Source organism: Chiloscyllium plagiosum, chromosome 41 (genome assembly GCF_004010195.1).
Source record: "Chiloscyllium plagiosum isolate BGI_BamShark_2017 chromosome 41, ASM401019v2, whole genome shotgun sequence".
Classification (NCBI taxonomy): domain Eukaryota; kingdom Metazoa; phylum Chordata; class Chondrichthyes; order Orectolobiformes; family Hemiscylliidae; genus Chiloscyllium; species Chiloscyllium plagiosum.
The window spans coordinates 4813596-4837989 of record NC_057750.1 but is presented as its reverse complement, the minus strand read 5'-3'; the positions used below and the strand labels follow the sequence as shown (position 1 = coordinate 4837989).

The 24394-nt window shown below is 41.4% G+C and overlaps 1 protein-coding gene across 1 annotated transcript; it reads left to right on the top strand.

Moving 5' to 3' along the window:
• Positions 1 to 13203: 13203 nt before the first annotated feature.
• Positions 13204 to 23483, top strand: h3f3c (H3 histone, family 3C). The gene is made up of 4 exons (XM_043680789.1): positions 13204 to 13337; positions 18482 to 18634; positions 21409 to 21562; positions 22962 to 23483. The coding sequence occupies exons 2-4, from the start codon at positions 18507 to 18509 to the stop codon at positions 23088 to 23090; spliced, it is 411 nt and encodes a 136-aa protein (XP_043536724.1). The 5' UTR covers positions 13204 to 13337; positions 18482 to 18506; the 3' UTR covers positions 23091 to 23483.
• Positions 23484 to 24394: the final 911 nt, after the last annotated feature.

Sequence of the window (24394 nt, the reverse complement as noted above, 5' to 3'; positions counted from 1 at the left end):
AATCTTCTCAGACTTTTGAATGTTTTATTTCCCCATTCCCCAAAATCTTAAATTTGTACAAATCAAGCTGGTGGCAGGTTAGGCATAATTTGAGCTCCTGGGCCTGTCTGCTCCTGGTCACCAAGCTGATTACCTCTTCCTCTTGTCTGTGACAGCAGAGGAATGGAGCATTGGCAACCAGTGAAGGAGTCCCCTTAGGATCCAGTCACCAGCAGCACAAGTAGGGGGGTCCTAAGGCCCATTAAAAAATCTGCAGCAGTAGATGATAAGATTTTTAAAGTATTTTCTCTTATGTGCAATACTTCAGTGTGGCTACAATTGTAACATCTCACTACTATCTTAATGATTTTTATTGTCACAAATCATTTGATTCTTCTTTGCATTAGATTGTTCCTTGTACTATGTTTTCCTTCCCCAGATTGTGGAAGTTTGCCAAATCAAATCTCCAATTTCCTTTGCTCTAAAATTTTGGCAATCCCAAGCTGATCTCTTATTTTGGGACTAACCTAAGCTGGATATTCAGTATAATCTCCCTGATTTACATACCTAAAACATCTTCATGTCGCTAAGGTTCCTGTAGGCATTATCAATCACACCCAATAGGTCCTGCCACTTCTAAAGGTTGACATCTATACCCACAGATCTCCTAGCCTTCAAAGCCTGCTATGGAGTCTATATTGCCCCTCTGTCAAAATACATCACTTTGCACTTCTCTGCATTAAATTCCATCAGTCATGACTAGCTTATTAGGTCTAGTCATAAATGTACAGATCATTCAGTCCAACTTGTTCATGTCAACCAGATATCCCAACCCAATCTAGACCCACCTGCCAGCACCTGGCCCATATCCCTCCAAACCCTCATATTCTTATACTCCATCCAGATGCCTTTTAAATGTTGTGATTGTACCAGCTTCCAGCAGCTCATTCTGTACACGTACCACCCTCTGTGTGAAAGAGTTGTCCCTTTTTATATCTCTTCCCCCCCCCCCCGCCCCAAACCTATGCCCTCTAGTTCTTGACTCTCTTTCCCCCCCCTCCCTGAAAAGACAGTGTCTATTTATCCTATCCATGCCCCTCATGATTTTATAAACCTCTCCAGTATAAGGTCACCCCTCAGTCTCTGATGCTCCAGGGAAAACAAGCCCAGCTTTTTCGACCTCTCCCTATAGCTCAAATCCTCCAACCCTGGCAAAATCCTTGTAAATCTTTTCTGAACCCTTTCAAATTTCACAACATCTTTCTGATAGACCAGAATTGCACGCAATATTCCAACAGCGGCCTAACCAATGCCCTGTACAGCTGCAACATGACCTCTCAATACTCTGACCAATAAAGGAAAGCGTACCAAACACTGTCTTCACTAAATCTACCTGTGTCTCTACTTTCAAGGAGTTATGAACCTGCACTCCAAGATCTCTTTGTTCAGCAACACTCCCTAGGACCTTACCATTAAGTGTATAAGTCCTGCTAAGATTTGCTTTTCCAAAATGCAGCACCTTGCATTTATCTCAACCCCATCTGCCACTTCTCAGCTCATTGGCCAATCTGATCACGATCCTGTTGTAATTGGAGGTAACCTTCTTTGCTGTCCACTTCACCTCCAATTTTGGTGTAATCTGCAAACTTTCTAACTATACCTCTTAAGCTCACATTCAGATCATTTATATAAATGATGAAAAATAGTGGACTCAGCAATGATCCTTTTGGCACTCCACTAGTCAGTGTGGAATTTTGAAATCTTAATATGTATACCAAGATTGGACTGCTTTTACATGGATGAAAAGCAGTAGTTGTGGTAGTAAGAGCAAGTGAGGACTGCAGATGCTGGAGATCCAGCACCACATCAGAATGTGGTGCTGGAAAAGCACAACAGGTCAGGCAGCATCTGAGGAGTAGGCATAAGCCCTTAGAATATCACTGTCCAACTGTCTCCTGTCTGATAAACTACAATGTACCATGATTTAATGCTTCCTATCTTTAAGCTAATTTTCAAAAAATCCAACTGGACTCTTAACAAAATTGAGGTATATGAAATAGGAAAATAATAAGCCTTTTGTGATACCTTTTTGATATGTATTTCAACTAAGTATCACATCAATCTTCTCCATTACTTCCTAAAAGTTCAATTAGTTGAGAATGGGCTGCTTTTTTAAAATAAATCTGTGCTGGCTCATCATCATTGAGACATCTTTTCAAATGATAAGGCTTTCATATTTGTCATTTTCCAATCTTCTGACATCTTCCTCTATCTGGGAAGCTTGGGTAAATAAATTAAGGCCAATCCCCTCCAGTATCATTAGCTTACTTTCTTAAGCATCTTGGGATGCAAGCTATCTGGACCAGGTCACACTTTAACTGTAAGCATAGGCCACCTCACAGTAGAGTCAAAGAGATGTACAGCATGGAAACAGACCCTTTGCTCCAACCTGTCCATGCCGACCAGATATCCCAACCCAATTTAGTCTCACCTGCCAGCACCCGGCCTATATCCCTCCAAACCCTTCCTATTCATATACCCATCCAAATGCCTCTTAAGTGTTGCAATTGTACCAGCCTCCACCACATCCTCTGGCAGCTCATTCCGTACACATACCACTTTCTGCATGAAAAGTTGCCCCTTAGGTCTCTTTTATATCTTTCCCCTATCACCCTCTACTTCTGGACTCGCCGATCCTAGGGAAAAGACTTTGTCTATTTATCCTATCCATGCTCCTCATAATTTTGTAAACCTCTATAAGGTCACCCCTCAGCCTCCGACGCTCCAAGCAAAACAGCCCCAGCCTGTTCAGCCTCTCCCTATAGCTCAAATCCCCCAACCCTGGCAATATCCTTGTAAATCTTTTCTGAACCCTTTCAAGTTTCACAACATCTTTCCGATAGGAAGGTGACCACAACTGCACACAATATTCCAATAGTGGCTGAACCAATGTCCTGTACAGCCGCAACATGACCTCCCAACTCCTGTACTCAATACTCTCACCAATAAAGGAAAGCATACCAAACACCTTCTCACTCCACTTTCAAGGAGTTCTGAACCTGCACTTCAAGGTCTCTTTGTTCAGCAACACTCCCTAAGACCTTACCATTAAGTGTATAAGTCCTGCTAAGATTCGCTTTCCCAAAATGCAGCACCTCGCATTTATCTGAATTAAACTCAATTTGCCACTTCTCAGCCCATTGGCCCATCTGGTCAAGATCCTGTTGTAATCTGAGGTAACCCTCTTTGCTGTCCACTACACCTCCAGTTTTGGTGTCATCTGCAAACTTACTAACTGTACCTCTTATGCTCACATCCAAATCATTTATGTAAATGACAAAAAGTAGAGGACCCAGCACCGATCCTTGTGGCACTCCACTGGTCACAGGCCTCCAGTCTGAAAAACAATCCTCCATCACCACCCTCTGTCTTCTACCTTTGAGCCAGTTCTGTATCCAAATAGCTAGTTCTCCTTGTATTCCATGAGATCTAACCTTGCTAATCAGTCTCCCATGGGGAACCTTGTCGAACGCCTTACTGAAGTCCATATAGATCACATCTACTGCTCCGTCCTCATCAATATTCTTTGTTACTTCTTCAAAAAACTCAATCAAGTTTGAGACATGATTTCCCATGCCCAAAGCCATATTGACTACCCCTAATCAGTCCTTGCCTTTCCAAATACATGTATATCCTGTCCCTCAGGATTCCCTCCAACAACTTGCCCGCCACTGAGGTCAGGCTCACTGGTCTATAGTTCCCTGGCTTGTCTTTACTGCCCTTCTTAAACAGTGGCACCACATTTGCCAATCTCCAGTCTTCCGGCACCTCACCTGTGACTTTCAATTTTTCTATTATCCATTGCCTCAAATCTCTTCACTTCTATCAATATTTTGTTGTACGTACTGTGCAAATAATGCAAAGAACTAAGTATCTTACGCTTGCCCTGCTCTTTAAGTCTATATTCCGCCTCTTTTTTTTCCCCCAACATACAATTCACTCACTATTTACATGGTGATATAACTTTAGCGTTCTCCTTTTAAAGTTTTGGATTTGGGTGGGTTGCTGTTCGGAGGATCGGTGTGGACTTGTTGGGCCGAACGGCCTGTTTCCACACTGTAAGTAATCTAATCGAATCAATCTGTTTGAATGTGCTATGACACATTCTGCGGGCATCTCATCCTCAGGTGGAACTTTAACCCAGACTTTCTGGCTTAGATGTAGGTACATGACCACTGTGCCATGTCACAGTGCCCTCAAGTTTCCATTTATGTTGCTGTCAATGCATTGTCTTAATTTGTCTTTGCCAATCTTTATTTTCCTCTTCATCTTCTCAACCATAGTATTTTGAGCTGGTCCTTCAACAAAGTCTTCATCTGACTTGCATTGCTTTCCCTAAATTTTTTGTTTCATCATGATCTCTCCTTCTTCATTCAAAGAGCTCTGACTATTGCTCATTATCACCTTTTTGAAATGTACCTAGATTTGATCTAATGTATTTCTTTGTTGAAGATTATCTATTGATCCATCGGTTTTTCCTGTCAACCTCTGCAGTTTACTCTGGCTAGATCCCTTCTCATCACACTGCAATGAGCTCTTTGCATTCAAACATTTAGATTTTAGCAAGGAACAGGCAACAATGTCTGTTGCATTCATCCATTAGCTATTCTGATTGAAGCTGAACCAATGTTACTGTTTTCTGAACTCAGTAATTCAACTATTTCTCTATTTAGCAGCCTTTTTAAACTTAGAAATTATTAAATTTTAATAATAATGACTAATTTATATTTAAAATGGATGATATTAGGATTTAGATGGTGTTCTGCCTTCTGAACTGAAGTTCTGGATTTCAATTCCACTCTAGGATTCCATGGACATTTGAAGCATCCAAATTGGTAATTATCCTTCTAGATTAGATTACTTACAGTGTGGAAACAGGCCCTTCGGCCCAACAAGTCCACACTGACCCGCCGAAGCGAAACCCACCCATACCCCGACATTTACCCCTTACCTAACACTACTGGCAATTTAGCATGGCCAATTCACCTGACCTGCACATCTTTGGACTGTGGGAGGAAACCGGAGCACCCGGAGGAAACCCACGCAGACACGGGGAGAATGTGCAAACTCCACACAGTCAGTCGCCTGAGTCGGGAATTGAACCCGGGTCTCATGGCGCCGTGAGGCAGCAGTGCTAACCACTGTGCCACCGTGCCGCCCACTTCTACGTGACAGGCACATGGTAAGAGCGAGAGAAGCTTCTAGTTGATGTGCAATGGGCCTCATCTGGCTTCAAGGTGAAACAATGTAAACAAATGGCAGCACAGTGGCTAGCGCTGCTGTCTCGCAGTGTCAGGGACCTGGGTCTGATTCCAGCCTTGGATGACTGTCTGTGTGGAGTTTGCACATTCCCCCTGTGTCTGCGTGGATTTCCTCTGGGTGCTCCGGTTTCCCCCCTCAATCCAAAGATGTGCAGGGTAGGTGAACTGGCCATGCTGACTTGCCCTTGTGTTCAGGGATGTGTAGGTTAGGTGCATTGGTCAGGGGTAAACATCGAATAATAGTGTAGGGTCTGGGTGGGTTACTCTTCGGAGGGTTACTCTTCGGAGGGTCAGTGTGGACTTGTTGGGCCGAAGGACCTTTTTCCACTCTGTAGGGAATTCAATGATTAAAGTGCTTCGCCAACCCGGTTGTTGAAAACTTTCCGAGTCAAAGCCAACATTGTAAAAGGTTCTAAATAATACAATCCAATCGATATGAAAACATACCTATCAAATTAAAGCAAATTTTACCTGTTACAAATTACGTACTCCAGTTTGCTGACCTATCAATATAGGATATCAGGAAAACTACATGCTCTCTATCTAGTGACTTGCAGGCCCAAGTACCGCTGCAGAATAGAGCAGCGAATTGACCCGCAGAATAGAGCAGCGAATTGACCCTCCCCCCTCCGCTCTTCAATCATGCATAACTTGAGATTATTAATGGCCAACTTGGCCAGACCTACGCAGCGAGGAGGAAATTTACCTTGACGCCATATCACAATACACCCAGGAGAACAAAGCCTTTAATGCTGTGACAACAATAACACAACAGAGGAAAAGCTGATCTCCTAAAAATGACAATGGAAACAATGCACAAGATCTGATTCAGACACAAATGTTGCCTCATAATTGGACTAATGAACCCTCGCACAAATCTGTAAACAGTTGAGATTCTAAGTATGTCAGGAATATTTCTGTACAATCTGAAACTTTTCTGAATGCAACAAATTTCTTTATAAATTCTCATTAGGTGATTTTTTTTTGGTTCATTCTTGCCCATCTGTAAAGATACTGAACCATCCCTACAAGGAATATTAATACATAGTCAAAGAAACTGGACATTATCTACAGCACTGATTCAAACTGGCCAATGCCACTGTTTTTGCTCTACATCAGCCTTTCTCTCATATATGTTCTTCTACTTTTATCAGTAGGAGAGGTGTTTGTGGGAAATAGATGAAGGTGTAAATCAAAAACACAGATTTTGAGAAGGATTTGGCAGGTAGGAAGAATGCTGATGACAATTGTTAGCAAACTGGACATAAGGACCCTCGGCTAATATTAGAAAACCAGATAGCATTGTATGGAACACTCAAATGAAAGAGCTTGTGAAGGTAGGGCAGTAAAGACCATGGAAAGTTTCAAAATATAATGACTTCATTTTAAAAAAAACAATATATCAGATGGTAGGAAGGCAGCAGAGATGTGAGAAAATATGCAATAAAATTTAATTGTAGGTCAGATGTAGGTTTCAGTGGAGGTAATGTTATGGTAATTGTGACAATGCCGTCTCTTTAAAGTGGTTATTTTGTCCTTAAACAACAGGCTGTAAGGCAGAGATGTTGAGCTGTCTCTAAGAAAGTAAACAATTTATGAGGCCTTTGGGTTTTGTTTTAAAAGTTGGAACAATAGACGCAGCTGGGAGTGGCCAGCTCTTACAAACCATCTTTCTAGTTTTCTTTTTTAGTTTTAATTAGAAGTCTTTGGGTTCTCGACACAGTTGGAAGCTTCAGTGAATGTCTCCTAGTTGCTACTTTCTCTGAATTTTCTTGGTTTTTTCCTCCTGGATTGGGGATTTGCATGTGAAAACCTATGTCTGAATGTACCTTTTTCCAAAGGGGAGTGTTTATGGGATATTAATATATCGGAACATCATAGTAGGTACTATATCTATTATTCAGTTCAGTTTTCCAATAGTTATTTAAATTCCTCTTTCTTTTGTTTGTATTTTAACAATATCACTTAAATAAATTGTGTTTTGCTTAGCATCGAGTAGTTTGATCAGACACACTGCAACTTGAACATAGCACTTCATTTCTATCTTTAAAATAAGAGAAAATTAGGGTCTTGGCTACTTTCTTCAAATATATTGGGGGGTCTGGTCTGGTCAATAACAGTAAAACAGCAAAGATCTTGAAAGGGACAACAGAGAACAACAGACAACAGAGTCTACTTTTCAAAGACAATGAGTAATCCTTATGAGAATGATAATGATGGCAAGATCAGTGAGAACTAAGGGAGGTATCTTGCATGATCTGAATTTGGATGATCAAATCATACAGCAGATTTGCAAATTGTATGCTGCAGTCATGGTGAATACCAGAAGTGGAAGATTGGGTTATATGGCTGTCTAATTTGAAACCGAAGAAACCAGTCAGAAAATTCACTAAGGCAGCAAAGCAGTTGGCAGTCAAGGAGAGGAAGTTGGAAGCAGAATATGTGAGTGGGAGGAAACTGATCTGGCAAGATCCATGGGTATTATATTTGGGCAGGAAGCAGATAATGGATCAGAGGTATTTTTTTCAATTATGAACTCACAAGGGTAGTTACACAATAATGAAGTCAAACATTTACATGGGTAGATGTGTATAAAATAGTGCACTCACTATTGACTCAACTAAAGTCAAACTCTGCCTGGATGCTTTTTCCCTGCTTTGCTCAGGTATATCTTTGTGTCCTTTTAAACCAAACCCTCTTCAGACATCCTTTTGAGCATAATCAATTTGGCTTCCTATGGTGATTGATGGGTTTCATCCTCACCAGCTCTTCCCCATGAGATTCAGCAACAACAGCCCTTTTCTTGTTCTTGGCTTGGCAGCACCTTTTATGAATTAAACATTTTAGTTTCAGTGACGAGTCTACAAATCCATCTTTTCCTATGTCCATGTGTTAAAGTTCATACTGACTTTTTCAGGGCTCCTGAAATAGAGCCATAAAGATTTGGTCACATAGAGAAGAACTTCATACCATTCATAGGGCGTTGTTTTGTCTTACATTAAAATAGAGTTTAAAACTTAACCCTTTTAAACTTTCCAAATCAGTGTGTTTCTTGAATTTTCTTGCCCACATCTGTTTTTTTAATTACTCCACAATTAATGACAACCCACAAAGGATAGATTGCCTAGAACACATTGCCAGAGGTGGTGGTGGTGGAAGGAAACACAATAGCAACATTTAAAAAGCACCTAGACAAATACATGAATAGGAGGGGAATTGAGGAATACAGATCCTGTAAGTGAAGACAGTTTTAGTATGGAAGGGCAAAACGTTGGCGCAGGCTCAGAGGGCCGAGTGTTCTTTGTTTCCAGCTTTATGGCCTAGGCTCTGGTCTTCCCTGTTTAAAATTTTCTGCTGCCAATGACAATCTTCTACTTTGGAGGTGCTACGCAAATGTGGGTTGATGTTATTACAATAAAGCTTCCAGCATTGAGCAGTGGTAAAAAGCTGCACTCATCAGGCTGTAACTGTGCTAAAGCAGCACCACATGCTAGGCAGTTGCCGAATACTTGGTTCAGCTGGTGTCACATTTCCTCTTAATAGTATTTGCATGTAGGGTTAGCTGAATTGCCACAGAATCTCCAATGTTCCAGGACCTGTTAAGTTTGACCGGTTATCAATTAGTAACAGGATAGCACCTACAACATCAACAAGAACATTGCGCTGTACGTACTTTAATCTTAATTAATTATAGAGCTAGGTTTGCCATCTTTAAGAAATGATATGCTTGGCTACTTCAGGGCAATTAAGTGTCAGTCATGTTGGTGTGGGACTCAATTACATATGTAGACTGGCTAAGGATGGCAGGTTTTCTTCCTGAAAGAACTTTTAATGATTCAGTTGGGTTTTTAACAATAATCTGAAAAACTACATGGTTGCTTTTTGCTGGTACAGATGTTTGAATTCCAGATCTCTAAATTTCACAGTGAGGGCTTAACACTCATTCTCTGAATTTAGTTCAAGTCTGTTACTTTTATGATTTAGATGTTAGATTTTATTTTACTCCTATTCAGCTGTGATCTTGCCTTCTTCAGCATCTTTTATCATTAATGGCTTTATAAATGGCCCAAAATAATTAAATCTTAAAGAATATCAGTTTTCCAACATGTCTTTATACCTTTACCAAATGTCTCCAATTTGCAGCTCCAACTCTGCTATTACACTTTAGCTTGTAATAGTTTAATGTTAACAATAAGGGACACTTGTTACAGTTTACATATCATTATCTTTACATGGATTATATTCTTCAAGTGTATTTTTGCAAATGTATTTTTCAAAATTCCTTTCTTAACAATTGTGATAAGTGTATTAATTCCAATATTCCCTCTCTCCATTTCCAGTAATGAAATAAAGGATTTACATTTCATTTTCCTTCTTATTGAAGGTCTTCATTCTATAGTGCATAGTTTAGCAAGCATTGGCCATTCTCTTGATACTTTTGCAGAGTCCACCATTCACGGGTATGCCTATGTCAAAGCATTATTCAAATATCCAGATGTAGTCAATAGTATCACTGACCATCAGTGTTCTTGAAAACAACACGGTCTGATAGGCTGTGTCAATTTGTAAATCCTTCCAAATTACCTGCCTATGGCAGGCAGAAAGAGCAGAAGAAACTCTTGAACCATATGGTGGGGAAAATGCAGATAGTCTCCCGTCACTTTGGGAGGAGGGGAGAGGGTTTGTTGGACAGTGAGTATGGATCAGAATTATGGCAACAGGTGGGGGTTAATCTTACCAACTGGGTTGATTTGATACCTGTCTTTATGATAGGATCTGCTTTTGGGTACAAAACTGAAACACCAGCAACAATGGCGCCAGAAGATCAAGGCAAAATTCATGGCTGCTCCTCAATCTAATTAATATTAAATTTCAAAGTTCAAAATTGGAATTTGCACAAACATGTACAGAAAATATATTTAAAAGCTGGTGTGCAATAAATCAATGTTTGAACTTTTCATTTTTGTTACAAGGGACAATTTAGAGTATAAACATTAACACATCTACATATTAAAAACAATACATACTTTGTCAGCATTTCCATTAAAAGCATTGATAAATATTTTTTTATGATATATGCATGTAATTGCCACTCCAGCAGAAGCACTGAAACACTGGCCAGAGACTCTAATTGACAAATTTACTTCGCCAGTTTAGAAATGCAGTGTATGATTTTATAATCACAATTTAAAAATAATGGAGAAAACACTGAGGCTGAATTCCATCTTTATGCCCTAGTCATAGAAATGTACAGTGCAGAAACAGATCTTTTGGTCCAACTCATCCATGTCAACTAGATATCCTAAATTAATTTGGTCCCATTCGCCAACGTAGTCAGAGATGTACAGCATGGAAACAGACCCTTTGGTCCAACCCGTCTATGCTGACCAGATATCCCAACCCAATCTAGTCCCACCTGCCTGCACCCGGCCCATATTCCTCCAAACCCTTCCTATTCATATACATTTAAAATGCATCTGAATGAGTAATTGTACCAGCTTCCACTACTTCCTCTGGCAGTTCATTCCATACATGCACCATCCCTTGCTTGAAAAATGTTTCCCCTTAGGTCCTTTTATAAATCTTTCCCTTCTCACCCTAAACCTATGCCTTCTAGTTCTGGACTCCACTGCTCCTGGGGGAAAGACCTTGTCTATTTACCTTATCAATGCCCCCCTCCCCTTGTTCTGTTACCTTAGTTTCACCCAAAAGCATGATAGGTTTTCAGCCCACATATGCAACACTACGGGAAAATACTAATAATTTTAAAATTGCCAATTAATTTCAGACTTGTAATTGGAATGATTCAATTAACCATTATAAAATAATTGCTGTTCTCAACAAAACTGAATTTCAAAACAAACAATTCTGTGCTTTTGAGTTAAGGGAACTTTTTTTACAGGTATGTTTAGTTTTGTAGTTCTTCCTACTTGGAGGGTAGTGTCCCAGTTTGCAATTGAGTTAAATGCTAGCAAACATGTTCTTCAAAGGATATGAAAATTTTATTCAAAATCAGCATTCCAAATATAAATTTATGGACCCTCAGAACTTCTGGAAAGCTATAGAAAATATTTGTTTCAATTCTAGGTTTAATTAGATAACAAACTTTTGGAAAATGCCAAATGCCTTTGAGTTTGGGCAAACTTTATAACATGCATAACATTTTATCTTGCAAGATTACGGAATGAAACGGCATCAGGGATGGGATAGATGACTGAGGAAAATCATACTGGACTTAAAAGTGTAGAAAAATACTGACTCCACAGTGAAGAGTCTTATTGAAAGGTTAATTCTTCCTGTCATTATCTGGGTTTCAGTTTCACCATAGTAGATGGCAAAATCAGAATTCAACAAAAACTTTGAAAAGAAATTGGTCCCATCTGGATCACCCTATCCCTTAGAGAAGGAGATCTGTCATTCTTACAAGGTCTTGCTTACATGTGACTCCAGGCCCATAGCAATGCAGTTGGCTCTGGTCTGCCCTTTGGGATGTGCAACAGATGCTGGCCTAGCAAATGAAGCTCATATCCCATGGATGAATGGAAAGTTGATCACAAGATGATAAAACATTGGATGAAAAAAGGAATTAAAAATGAAAGAAGTGTTGCCTCATGAGAAGATCATCCTTTGCGAGGAAAACTGAGGTGAGGAAATGCACCCAAAAAACCCAAATAAACACAGTGAGTCAAACATACTAAGTAATAGAGGAGAAATTGGTTGACTTATGAGATGAAGATTCCATTTAGCTTAAGGGAGGTGAAAGGTGTGAAAGAAAGGAAGGAAAACAAAGTGTAACTCTCAAAAAGTCCCAACAAAAACAGCAGACAAGTTATAATTAATAAGGAGAAATGCAAGACCTCCAGGCCCAAAAATTAGAGAGTTGGGGCAAATGAAAAGTTATCAAAGAAAATCAAACAAACAATGGAAAGAAGAAAAAAATTGAGAGGGTAAAACAAAATGAAGAACCGCATCCCAATAAAATGAAAATTTGGGCTCAGAAATATAGGAAAAGGGAGAAGTTGGTTGGAGCATGGAACGATGAGAGTTGGGGCAAATGAAAAGTTATCAAAGAAAATCAAACAAACAATGGAAAGAAGAAAAAAATTGAGGGGGTAAAACAAAATGAAGAACCGCATCCCAATAAAATGAAAATTTGGGCTCAAATATAGGAAAAGGGAGAAGTTGGTTGGAGCATGGAACGATTAAAAAAAACCTCTGCGACTGACCCCAAGAAATGAAAACTTGGGGCAACTAAAAAATGATGAGGAGAAATTGATTGGAGTAGGGAGTGATTTTAAAAAAAGGCTGCCCCATTCAAAAAATTTTAAATTGTGCCACAGAAACAAACAGCATAGGAACAGACACTTTGATTGAACCAGTCCATGCCAAACTAGACTAGTCCCACCTGCCTGTTCCTGGCCTATGGATAGATTAAAAAAACACAGGACCTCCCACAAAAATAAAAGAAAGTTGGGCCAAGTGATCAAAAAGGGAGAGAAAATGGCTGCTTCGCATGGGTGAAGCAACATACAAAAAGGCCAAAATATCCAAAATGGAGAGAAACTGTTTTAAAACCAAAAGATCCACAAACCCTGCAAAACATAAACAAAAGCTGCTGAAAAAGCTCAGCAAGTCTGGCAGTATCTGTAAAGATAAATCACGTTTTGGGTCAGGTTCGGATGAAGTGGAGTTGCTTTCCATGGGTGAAGCAGCATGACGTGGCTGGAGGAGAGAGGAAAGAAGAGACCAAAATAAAACGAAACACTCAATAAAAAGATTTTTAAAAAAAAACATAAGAAAGGAGGGCGAGTGGTAACGGTTGGGGCAAAGTTGGCCAAGTTTAGGGCCTCTTGTCTGCTGGTGGCCTGGCCTGGCCTGGGCGCGCGGTGCACTATGGGCCTGTCACCCCCCACCCCCCCCCCCACGGCCGCCATTTTCTCAGCCCCACAGACCGGCGGCCCTTTTGTCTCGGTCAGACCCGGACTCGGCTTCTCCTTCCGTGGAAAAAAAATCAAAGGAAAAAACAAAAAAAAAGAGGTGCGCTTTCCCTTTTATTTTTTTTTAAATTTAAAAAAATTCTCTCCCTCCCGCCACCTTTAAAAAAGTGTGTATTTGAACCGCCGCGGGCCCATCGTCCTCCTCCGGGCCCCCGGGGGTTGCTGTAGTGTTGAGGTGGAGGGAAAGCCCCCCCCTTTTTTTTTCCCCTCCTCCTTTCCTTACCTTCTCTCACCCGCCGGACTTTTACGAGGGTTTGTTTTTTGGTAAATATTTTTTTTTTGACGGGAGGGAACGAAATTTTAAAAAAACTTACAGCATAGTTGTCGACGGGAAACCGTCGAGAACGTTCGAGAAGGGAAGGGCGTGGGGAAAACGCCTCAGCGCCCGATCGCGAGTCGAAATTAAAATATTTTTTTTAAAAATCCCACTGAAGGAATTAAGCTAAAAAGGTTCGCTTCAGTTGAGGGGGGAAAAAAAAACTTTTGTAGCTCTCTTCAGGAAGTCTAAAGACCTTTTTTTTCGGTCTCTGAGAGGAATTGGTCGAGAGCTTGTCATGTTTTTTTTTGGTCGCTTGCTTTTGTTTTTTTTTCCTCTCTCTCTCTCCGCTCCCGCCGCATTCGGCTCTTCCCCCTTTCTGCCATAGCTTCGCCTTCATGTTTCTCGCACTCGCCTGCGCAGCCGCCCAACCGACCCCGGGCTTTAAAAAAAACCGCCCGCCCAGCACCGCCCATCCCGGCAGGCAATTGGTCGCTGTTGCGAACGCCGATCGCCGCGCCCATTGGGCAGCCCTCGCTGTCCGTTACCCAGGCTCCGGCACGCGTCCCACCCTCTTCCTCAGTCGCCGCGCTTATTGGCTCGACGCCGCCGTCCATCGCCCTCCGCGGGTTGCCCCTGGTTACTAGACCGAATCCGACCGCCATGGCGTACCGCCCACCTCCTCAGCGGCCGCGTTGATTGGCCCGCGGCAGCAATGTCTATCATGCGCCTTCTGCCAACCCTGGTTACTCACCTGCTGTCGACGGGGCGCAATTGGTTGCTGTTATTCACGGTGTGTGAATGCGCACCTCACCGCTCTGCATCATGGTTGTTGTAGTCCTTTTCTGTCCTCGCTGTAGTGGAGGCGGTGGCAAGGGATGCTCTGTGTCGGTCGCCATGCACTCTGAGCATTGTAGTTCTATTATGCATCCGTTGGCATATTGATTTCCTTACAATGAACTACATTACTCAGCATCGTCTTTGAATGATGCGGATCAGTTATCATAAGAACAGATGCAGACAAGACTTGGAAAACGTATAATGAACATTATCAATTGATCAGTGAATGTATGATTAGATTAGTTTAGATTCCCTACAGTGTGACAATAGACAATAGGTGCAGGAGTAGGCCATTCTGCCCTTCGAGCCTGCACCACCATTCAATATGATCATGGCTGATCATCCTTAATCAGTATCCTGTTCCTGCCTTATCCCCATAACCCTTGATTCCACTATCCTTGAGAGCTCTATCCATCTCTTTCTTAAATGAAACCAGAGACTGGGCCTCCACTGCCCTCTGAGGCAGAGCATTCCACACAGCCACCACTCTCTGGGTGAAGAAGTTTCTCCTCATCTCTGTCCTAAATGGTCTACCCTGTATTTTTAAGCTATGTCCTCTGGTTCGGCACTCACCCATCAGCGGAAACATGTTTCCTGCATCCAGAGTGTCCAATCCTTTCATAATCTGAAATAACGGTCCTTCGGCCCAACAAGTCCACACCAACCCCCCCGAAGAGTAACCCACCCAGACCCATTTCCCTTTGACTAATGCACCCAAACGCTATGGGCAATTTAGCATGGCCAGTTCACCTGACCTGCACATCTTTGGATTGTGGGAGGAGACCCACGCATGCACAGGGAGAACGTGCAAACTCCACACAGTTAAAAATCACACAGCACCAGGTTATAGTCCAACAGGTTTAATTGGAAGCACACTAGCTTTCGGAGTGCCGCTCCTTCATCAGATGGTAGTGGGTGATGAAGGAGCGTCGCTCCGAAAACTGGTGTGCTTCCAATTAAATCTGTTGGACTATAACCTGGTGTTGTGTGATTTTTAACTTTGAACACCCCAGTGCAACACCGGCATCTCCAAATCAAAACTCCACATAGACAGCTACTCGAGGTTGGATTCAGACCTGGGTCCCTAGTGCTGTGAGGCAGCAGCATTGACCACTGAGCCACCATGCCACCCATAGAAGTGCTGGCAAATGGGTCTGGATTAGTTGAGGATATCTGGTCAGCATGGATGAGTTGGACCAAAGGGTCTGTTTTCGTGCTGTACTTTAGTGACTTTATGATTTCTTTCAATTTTGCAGTTTGCAAAGTGAAAATAATGCAGTGTTTGGTCACTGTTACAAATATGTCTTTGTATCTCAACTGCTTCGTGAGCATAATACAATGGACGTTCCTGTTGGTCAGGATCAAGTTGGTCAAGTTTTCCTAGTGGAAGCTTGAAAGTGAAACAAACAAAAACATAAATTGTTGAAGGAACTTGTAATGTTTGGCAGCATCTGTGAAGAATGAAATAAAATTAATGTATTAAATCCAGTGACCCTTCTAGTCTCGAAATGTTAACTCTTTCCATCTCAGCAAATGCTGCTAGTCTTGCTGCATGCCTCCAGCAATTTATGTTTTTTTTTGTTTTAGATCTCCAGCATCTGCAGTTCTTTGTTTTGTATTAGATTTGAAAGTATTGTGGGAGAGGATGTTTCTTTAGTCGCAGATCAACTTTGCAAATGCTAGGTTTGGCAAGAAGGCAATAATTGCAACTTTGAAGTTTCTTTTTAAAAACTTATTTGGAGGATTTGCACATAACCCATTTAATTGTGAGAGATTTTATTCCTTTTTCCCTTCCATCAAGAGGATTCTCCAATGTATATGGGTCATGAACTCTTTTTAAAAAAAAAATCAGCAGAAGAATTTCATACCTTTTCAGATGATGGCCCAATTTTCTTTTGAGAGCAACAACTGAAATTTGTCTCATCTACATTCTTTGCTACCGCATTCCAGATCTTAATCACTTGGCCATGTAAAAAAAATTCTTTATACTACCTTTGACATACCTTTTACCATTTGCCTTCATTTATTGTCCTTTGCTTCTCGATCCTTCAGCCAAGTGAAACAGTTTCGCCCCATCTATTCTGTTCTGACCCCTCTCAGTTCTCAACATCCCTGTCAGTTCTTTAGAAGAGATGAGAGGTGATTTTTCTCTCTCTGGAGTTTCTGAGACTGGAACTTTGCCTCAGAAGGCGACGGAGGCAGGATTATTAAATATTGTTAAGCTAGGAAATAGATTTTTGTTAGCCTTGGGAGTAAAAGGTCATCGGTGGTAGATGGGAATGTGGATTTTGAAACACAAACAAATCAGCCTTGATCTTATCGAGTGAAGGAATGGGCTCAAGGGGCAAGGTAGCCTGCTCCTAATTTGTATATAAATATGTGTAGGTGTTCAGCGGAGCGCCTATTTACAGCAGAATATAGTGGATCCATCTTGTCAGCCACATAGTCTGCCGCCTTCTTACCAGTCTGGCACTAGCACCAGAAGCATAATTACTCTGGGTCATTTTGGTGCAAGAACTGCATCCCCTTTGAAAGTCCTACAGTCTCTTATACAGGCCATTTGTTCCTATTATTAATCTATTTGCTAAAGACAGTTTAACAGAAGTAACCACCTATTGTATGTATTAGAAAAAGCCTATTTTTGGAAGGCCTGCTTTGTTTAATCACTGACCTGTATCTTGTTCTGTAATGTTGAATTTCCTTACATAGTTGTTTGCAGATATTTAGAGATATAATTGTTTATCAATTTCCTGTATTTTGCATTGCTGGGCATCCCTCTGCAAGCCATCCAGAATCTTGATAATGTAATTGGTTCCTGCTTAAATAATGCATTAGTTTTAAAATACTTATCCTTATCTTTACATTCCTTTATGACTTTGCTCCTCCTTTTGCCTGTAGCATTTGGCTTCAGATATCCTTGGTGCTCGACTTCTGGCCTTTTTGAACTCCATCACTGGTGGTAGTGCCTTCAGTCCCTAGATTCCAAGCTCTGGAATTTTCCCAACCCATCTCCTCTTTTGCTTCCTTTCCTCTTTTAAGACATTCCTTAAAACCTCCCTCTTTCACCTGCCCCACATCTCTTCATGTACCAAATTTTGCCTTGCAATGCTCTTCTGCAGCTCCTTGGAGTTTCATTATGTTAAAGGTACTATATAAATACAAGTTATTTGTGAGTTGAAACTTTATGTATATTTATATGTGTTATGCATGAATATGACAGAACAAGTTAGTCACTTAAGAGTTGTGAAAACGATCACAGTGAGAAAATCCCCTTTTTTTTAAGATTAGATTACTTACAGTGTGAAAACAGGCCATTCGGCCCAACAAATCCACACCGACCCAACAAATCCACCCAGACCCATTCCCCTACATTTACCCCTTCACCTAACACTACTGGCAATTTAGCATGGCCACCTCACCTAACTTGCACATTTTTGGACTGTGGGAGGAAACCAGAGCACCCGGAGGAAACCCACACAGACACGGGGAGAATGTGCAAACTCCACACACAGTCGCCTGAGGTGGGAATTGAACCCGGGTCTCTGGTGCTGTGAGGCAGCAGAGCTAACCACTGTGCCACCTGTCTTTCAGTTTTGCATAAATAGTTATAGTTGCTAGCAATTTGCCCTTTTTTTTGTTTTAGAGTTGGATTAGAGTCATAGTTGCAAAGTAGCAAAGCTGACAAAGCAATTCCAAACCACCTCTCCCCAGCGTGCAGAATTTAACTGCACAAATCTTGTGCAACGTAGCATCAGCGGGAGGACTGTATTTATATTTATGATGAGCAGACTCCACCTAGTGGCAACATCAAGAATTGTTAAATTTGAGTTGATTGCCATGAAGGAGATGCTGGGATTCAAACTTGCTATTTTCCATTTTATTTTCCAAGAGAATTGTTCATAACACGAAACTTTACATCTTGAGATTTTATTGTGGGCCAGCTCCATTTCAAGTACCTTGTATTTTTGTCAATTCCTCACTAACTCTGCCTTTGTTTCCCAGTGCAAAGTTTATATGATCTTGCAGCGATTCAGAAGTTTCTCATTTACTGACTATGTTGAATTTTTCTCCCTTTGCTTTTTGCACAGCACCTTGGCTTGAAAATTCATTGCAATGGCTCGTACTAAGCAGACAGCTCGTAAATCGACTGGAGGCAAGGCCCCACGCAAGCAACTTGCAACTAAGGCAGCTCGCAAGAGTGCCCCATCCACTGGTGGAGTGAAGAAACCCCATCGTTACAGGCAGGTTTCATAATTGTGACATTGTCTAGGTTCTGCTGTGTTCATTTTGAAAGGAGGGTCACAGTGTGAGGATATTCCACTGTTCACTGCACTGTTTCACCTGCTTTTTATTCTGTTTTGGAGACTAACACCCTATTGTTATAGAGGATAACTCACAGAGGTACCTGTAAAATATCAGTTATGTATTTGACTTTCATTGAACCTGCACCTTTATTAAACAAGGTGAGTGGATGAGAGGAAAGTTAGGCAGGCAGATGGACTTAGATGTTGATCTCCAGAAAAATGGCTTGCAAATGAATCTCACTGAAAGCTGTTCCTGAATGATGGGCTGCGGTGTTACTGTGCAAGTTGAGTTTTGAAGGGGTCATTGGGTTTGGACCAGTCTTAGAACATTTAGGTTGACCTAGGGAAGGCCCTGTTGAACCATTCAAACAGATCATGACTGATTGTCTACCTCAATGCTATTTCCCCCACTACCCCCATCTATCTTGATGTCTTTAGGACCCAGAACAAGTTCAATGATTGAGCTACCACAACATCTGGGTCGAGAGTTCCAAATGCTATGTGGTGTCAACAGCACTGAATTGGTCCTAAATACAATGAATGCTATCGATCTTACTGGGAGAGATCTTGCAAAAATGGTGTTAATGTTAGGGCAGACTTGCACTGGAGGCATTAGGAGTCCCTTATGCAGTAAAGCAGTCTGTGCTGATGGACCTACTTATTTAACAACGCGGCTTTATCAATAATGGCAAGTCACATCAGCTCCAGAGCAAGGATGATTCACACAGGACATTTGAATCTGATTTTAACAAAAAGAAAATCCCATGCCGTCTTTTTGGTATTAATAGAAATATCCTACTGTGATTTAACATTGCTGGAGCATAACTGAGAGGTTCCCATCTTGCCACGTGTATAAATAGCGGCATTCATAGTCCTGGGTGTCTGTTTAGTTTTCATATTTGCACCACTCACCATTCAGTTCCACTGTCTATAAAACGCAAGTGAGGAAAGTGGAATATTCCCTAATTATCTCATTGCATGCACTTCCAACAACTTGAAACTCAACAAGTTCAAGAAGCCCATTTGACTGGCATCCCTTCAATTTGTGCCATCTGCAGTTTATGCCATCTGCAAGATGTTAACTCACTAGCCTCCTCTGATAGTTTCATTCAAATTTGCAATCCCAAACATCTAGAAGGAATGACAGGAGGATGTAAATACCCCACCTGCAAATCCTTCTTCAAATCACATGTCATCCTGATTTGGAAATATATTGCTGTTCATTGACTGTCACTGGGTCAAAGTCCTGGAACTTTCTGACAGCACTATTTACATATGAACAGGTCTTGACTTTAGTATTGCCTCATCCAGAGTCATGTAACAGAGTGCCAGTATTTCTGACTTAAAAATCACAAAACACCAGGTTATAGTCCAACAGGTTTAATTGGAAGCACTAGCTTTCGGAGTGCCACTCCTTCATCGGGTAGTTGTGGAGGACACAATTGTATGGCACAGAAATTATAGCAAAAGTTTACAGTGTGATGTAACTGAAATTATACATTGAAAAATACCTTGATTGTTTGTTGTATAATTTCAGTTACATCACACTGTAAACTTTTGCTATAAATTCTGTGTCTTACAATTGTGTCCTCCACAACTACCCGATGAAAGAGCAGCGCTCCGAAAGCTAGTGCTTCCAATTAAACCTGTTGGACTATAACCTGGTGTTGTGTGATTTGTAACTTTGTACACCCCAGTCCAACACCAGCACCTCCAGATCAGTATCTCTGACATTCACCCTTTTTTTATCAGGGCTCCCTGATTGGACCAGATTAACAGCCCCAATCAGCGAACTCATTTTCAATGATTTCCAGTTGCCTCACCTCATTACAATCACTACACCTATGAGGGTGGGTAGCTTCCCCCTCCAACTCTATTTTGATTTATTCCCTACCCTCCCCTTCACTGTTTGATCACACAGCATTGCCCTTTGATGTGAAAGGCACTGCTTGTCACTGGCCACTCGGGTGTTTCCTTTCTTCCTGGTGGTGGAAAATTGAATAAAGATTTGTGCACCTTGTATCTTTCACTGTGTCTCACACCTGTACATGCACATAACATGGGGGCTGTGGGAAAAAATAAGTGGGAGAAAATAAAAAAAAACTTTTTAAAAATCAGGAGTGTCTAAAAAAAAAAGAGGGTGGGTAGAAGCTGAGGTGATCAGTAATTTAGAAGTAAACTGGATATGGGCAAGTGACAAGAGTAAAGTTGCAGGCTACGGATTTGGCAGGGGGATTAGAAATGACTCGACTGTAATACAAAGAACCAGAATGGTCTCAATAGACTGAATGGCCCTTGTGCTGTTATGACGCTAAAATGGCAGTATTTGAAACTAAACAGCCTCCGACCATCACTGCTTCCACCGCCGCCACCACCACCACAATTATCCTTATTTGGGCCTTCAATAGGCCATGTTACTTACCTCCAGCCTGATTTATGGCACTGTTTCATGAGATCCCCAGCAACACTGTTGGGCCCAGAGAGTTGCCAAGCAATCAGACAGACAGCAACTCATTCAGGCAGGACTTAATGCTCAGGTGGGCGTGGAAGGCCTGCAGGATTTGATGTGGGGAGTATGTTCCCATTGACCATTTTGATGGCAAGTTTTATCTGAAAAGTTCTGTCCTTTTGTTTTAAATGGTTGCAAGACCCACTATTGTAGATTTTTAATAAAAACTAGATGTAACTAATATTTCTTTTTCCTTTACTAGACCTGGTACTGTAGCTTTGCGTGAAATCAGGCGATATCAGAAGTCCACAGAGTTGCTGATTAGAAAGCTGCCTTTCCAGCGTCTTGTGCGCGAGATTGCGCAGGACTTCAAAACTGATCTGAGGTTCCAGAGTGCTGCCATTGGGGCTCTGCAGGTAAGCACCTGCTACTGAGGCTCTATGGGTAAGCATTTGCTATTGGGCTCTGCAGGTAAGCACTCCTGCTACTGGAGCTGTGCAGGTAAGCACTCCTGCTACTGGAGCTGTGCAGGTAAGCATTCCTGCTACTGGAGCTGTGCAGGTAAGCACTCCTACTACCGGTGCTCTGCAGGTAAACACTCCTGCTACTGGAAATGTGCAGGTAAAGCACTCTTGTTATCAGTGTTTTGCAGGTATGCATTTCAATGCTGTGCAGGTAAGCACCTGCTGCTGGGATTCTGCAAGTAAGCACACCTTGGTTCAGAATAAGATTAGTGATGAAGAGGCTGAAGTGCTGAAATGCTCCATGGCCTCTGAGTCCTCTGCTGCTGGGTGAGGATTGTGTTGTTAAGAAGACGACACATGGAGGACAAATGGCATAGATTCACTTAGGATGAAGCCTAATAACACAAGGCAAAGGAATGGAAAACTGCTAATGAGAGGAGTGATGAAGCCTCATGACCTCCCTGCTCTTGTATTTGGCATAAACCATTTAGGCTAAATGGCCAGTTTCTGTGCTGCTGTATCTGTATAGTGTAGCTGGTTGCTTGCTTTCTGATACATCAGAAGTGTACAGAGAACTTTCAGTCGTAGAGTTATAGAGATACACAGCATGGAAGGAAGACTTTCATCCACATGTCTTTGAAAATAACCAAACACCTATCTATTTCAGTCTCCTTTTCCAGCACATGATCCATAGTTTCTATGCAATGGCACTTCAAATGATCATCTAAATACTTCTTAAACGTTGTGAGGGGTCCCACCTCTAAACCTTTTCATGTAGTGAGTTCCAGATAGCCAACACACACTGGGTGATATTTTCTGTTAAATCCACTCTAATCCCTCTCCTATACCTTAAGTATATGCCTGCTGGTTGATGCCTCTATGGGGAGAAGTTTCTTCAGATGCATCTCATTTGTGCACCTCAATCAGGTCCCCCTTCAGCATTCTGTGCTCGAAAGAAAACGTTCCCAGCCTACCCAGTCTCTTATTTAAATCACTCCATCCTGGTGAATCTCCTCTGCACCCTCTTTAGTGCAATCATATCTTTCCTATACCATGCTGCACATTGTACTCCAGCTGTAGCCAAACTAATATCTTATGCAGCTCTATTATAACTTCCCTGATTTTGTATTCAATGTATTGATTAATAAAGACAAGCACCTCACAACAACCTTGTCCAGCTGTCCTGTTGCCTTCACAGATCTATGATCAGGCATACCAACATCCCTTAGATCCACTGGACCCTAGGGTCCTACCATTCATTTTGTACTCTTGCCTTGTTAGTCCACCCAAAATTAACCTGAGATAAGCCCATAAGAGTGATCCAGTGACTGCTTTCCTCCCTATTTTGCAGGAGGCCAGTGAAGCATACCTGGTTGGTCTGTTTGAAGACACCAATCTGTGTGCTATCCATGCCAAACGTGTTACCATCATGCCGAAGGACATACAACTGGCACGCCGTATTCGAGGGGAACGTGCTTAAAAGCGAAAGAGAAAAAAAGAGAAAAATCATGTTTTGCCATGGGTCCTCTATTATTAGCAAAAGGCTATCATTTTTTTTCTTATTCTTATTCACAGTAGGCTGCAACATCGAGCATATAATCTTAATTGTTTCAAAAAGAGGTTTTAGGTCTTCTGTATTTGTAAGTCCGGGGGATAAAAAAGGAATCTTTGTTGTGATGTTAACTAACTTTCTGTGGTGTTTTTTGTAAAATTTGTTTCTTTTTCATACCAGCAAACATTTTAAAATAAAGGGGAGAATTTATACAACACATGGTTTTGTAACAAAACCTAATTTACAGTACAATACTCTGAGCAGGAAACACTCGGACCTGCTTCTATCAAGCAATCTGTAAGATATGCATTCAGATCACAATGCATTTTATTTTTGTGCGTTTTTTTTCACTTATGTTTGATAATTCTGCATTCTAGGGGTAGGCATGATATGTTTTTTTTTTCTATTGCAACCTTAAATGTCACAAGATGTTTGATTCTGATCTTTGTAATTTCAAAATTTTCCCATGAAAAGTAATATTAAATAGATATGAAAAAAAGTATATCTTAAATTTGGCTGGTCATTAATTGATGGGAGCTGGCTATTGCTTATGGCATAAACTGTGTCTCACCTGATGTTTCTCTTTTGAGGATAAGTGTTGTGCATTTTGTGAGGAAATGGCCTTAATTAAGGTCATACAGAGATCAATTTGACACTTCTGCAGGTAAGCACTCCTACTACCAGTGCTCTGCAGGTGAGCACTCCTGCTACTGGAGCTGTGCAGGTAAGCACTTCTGCTACCAGTGCTCTGCAGGTAAGCACTCCTACTACCAGTGCTCTGCAGGTGAGCACTCCTGCTACTGGAGCTGTGCAGGTAAGCACTTCTGCTACCAGTGCTCTGCAGGTGAGCACTCCTGCTACCAACAGCTGACATTTGTATAACATTTGTTCAACTTGATGAGATATCCCAAGGTTCTTTATGACACCAAGCCACATAAGGAGATATTAGGTCAGATGACTAAAAGTGGTAGATTTTAAGTGTCTTAAAGGAGGAAAGTGAAGTGGAGAGGTTTAGGGAATTACAGAGCTTGGGACTTAGGCAGCTTAAGGCCACCCAATGGTGGAACAGATATAACAGGGAATGCAAAAGAGGCCAAAATTAGGAGAATGCAGATATAGAATCATAGATCTGTACAGCATGGAAATAGGCCCTTTGGATCAACTCATCCACGTCGATTAGATATCCTGAATTAATCTCGGTCCCATTTGCCAGCATCTGGCCCATATTTCTC

Excerpts from the sequence above, each read along its gene's own strand:
- h3f3c (XM_043680789.1), top strand. The coding sequence starts at position 18,507 with ATGGCTCGTACTAAGCAGACAGCTCGTAAATCGACTGGAGGCAAGGCC. Across the intron at positions 18,635-21,408 it reads AAGAAACCCCATCGTTACAG|ACCTGGTACTGTAGCTTTGC; the intron begins GCAGGTTTCATA and ends TTCCTTTACTAG. Across the intron at positions 21,563-22,961 it reads CTGCCATTGGGGCTCTGCAG|GAGGCCAGTGAAGCATACCT; the intron begins GTAAGCACCTGC and ends CCTATTTTGCAG.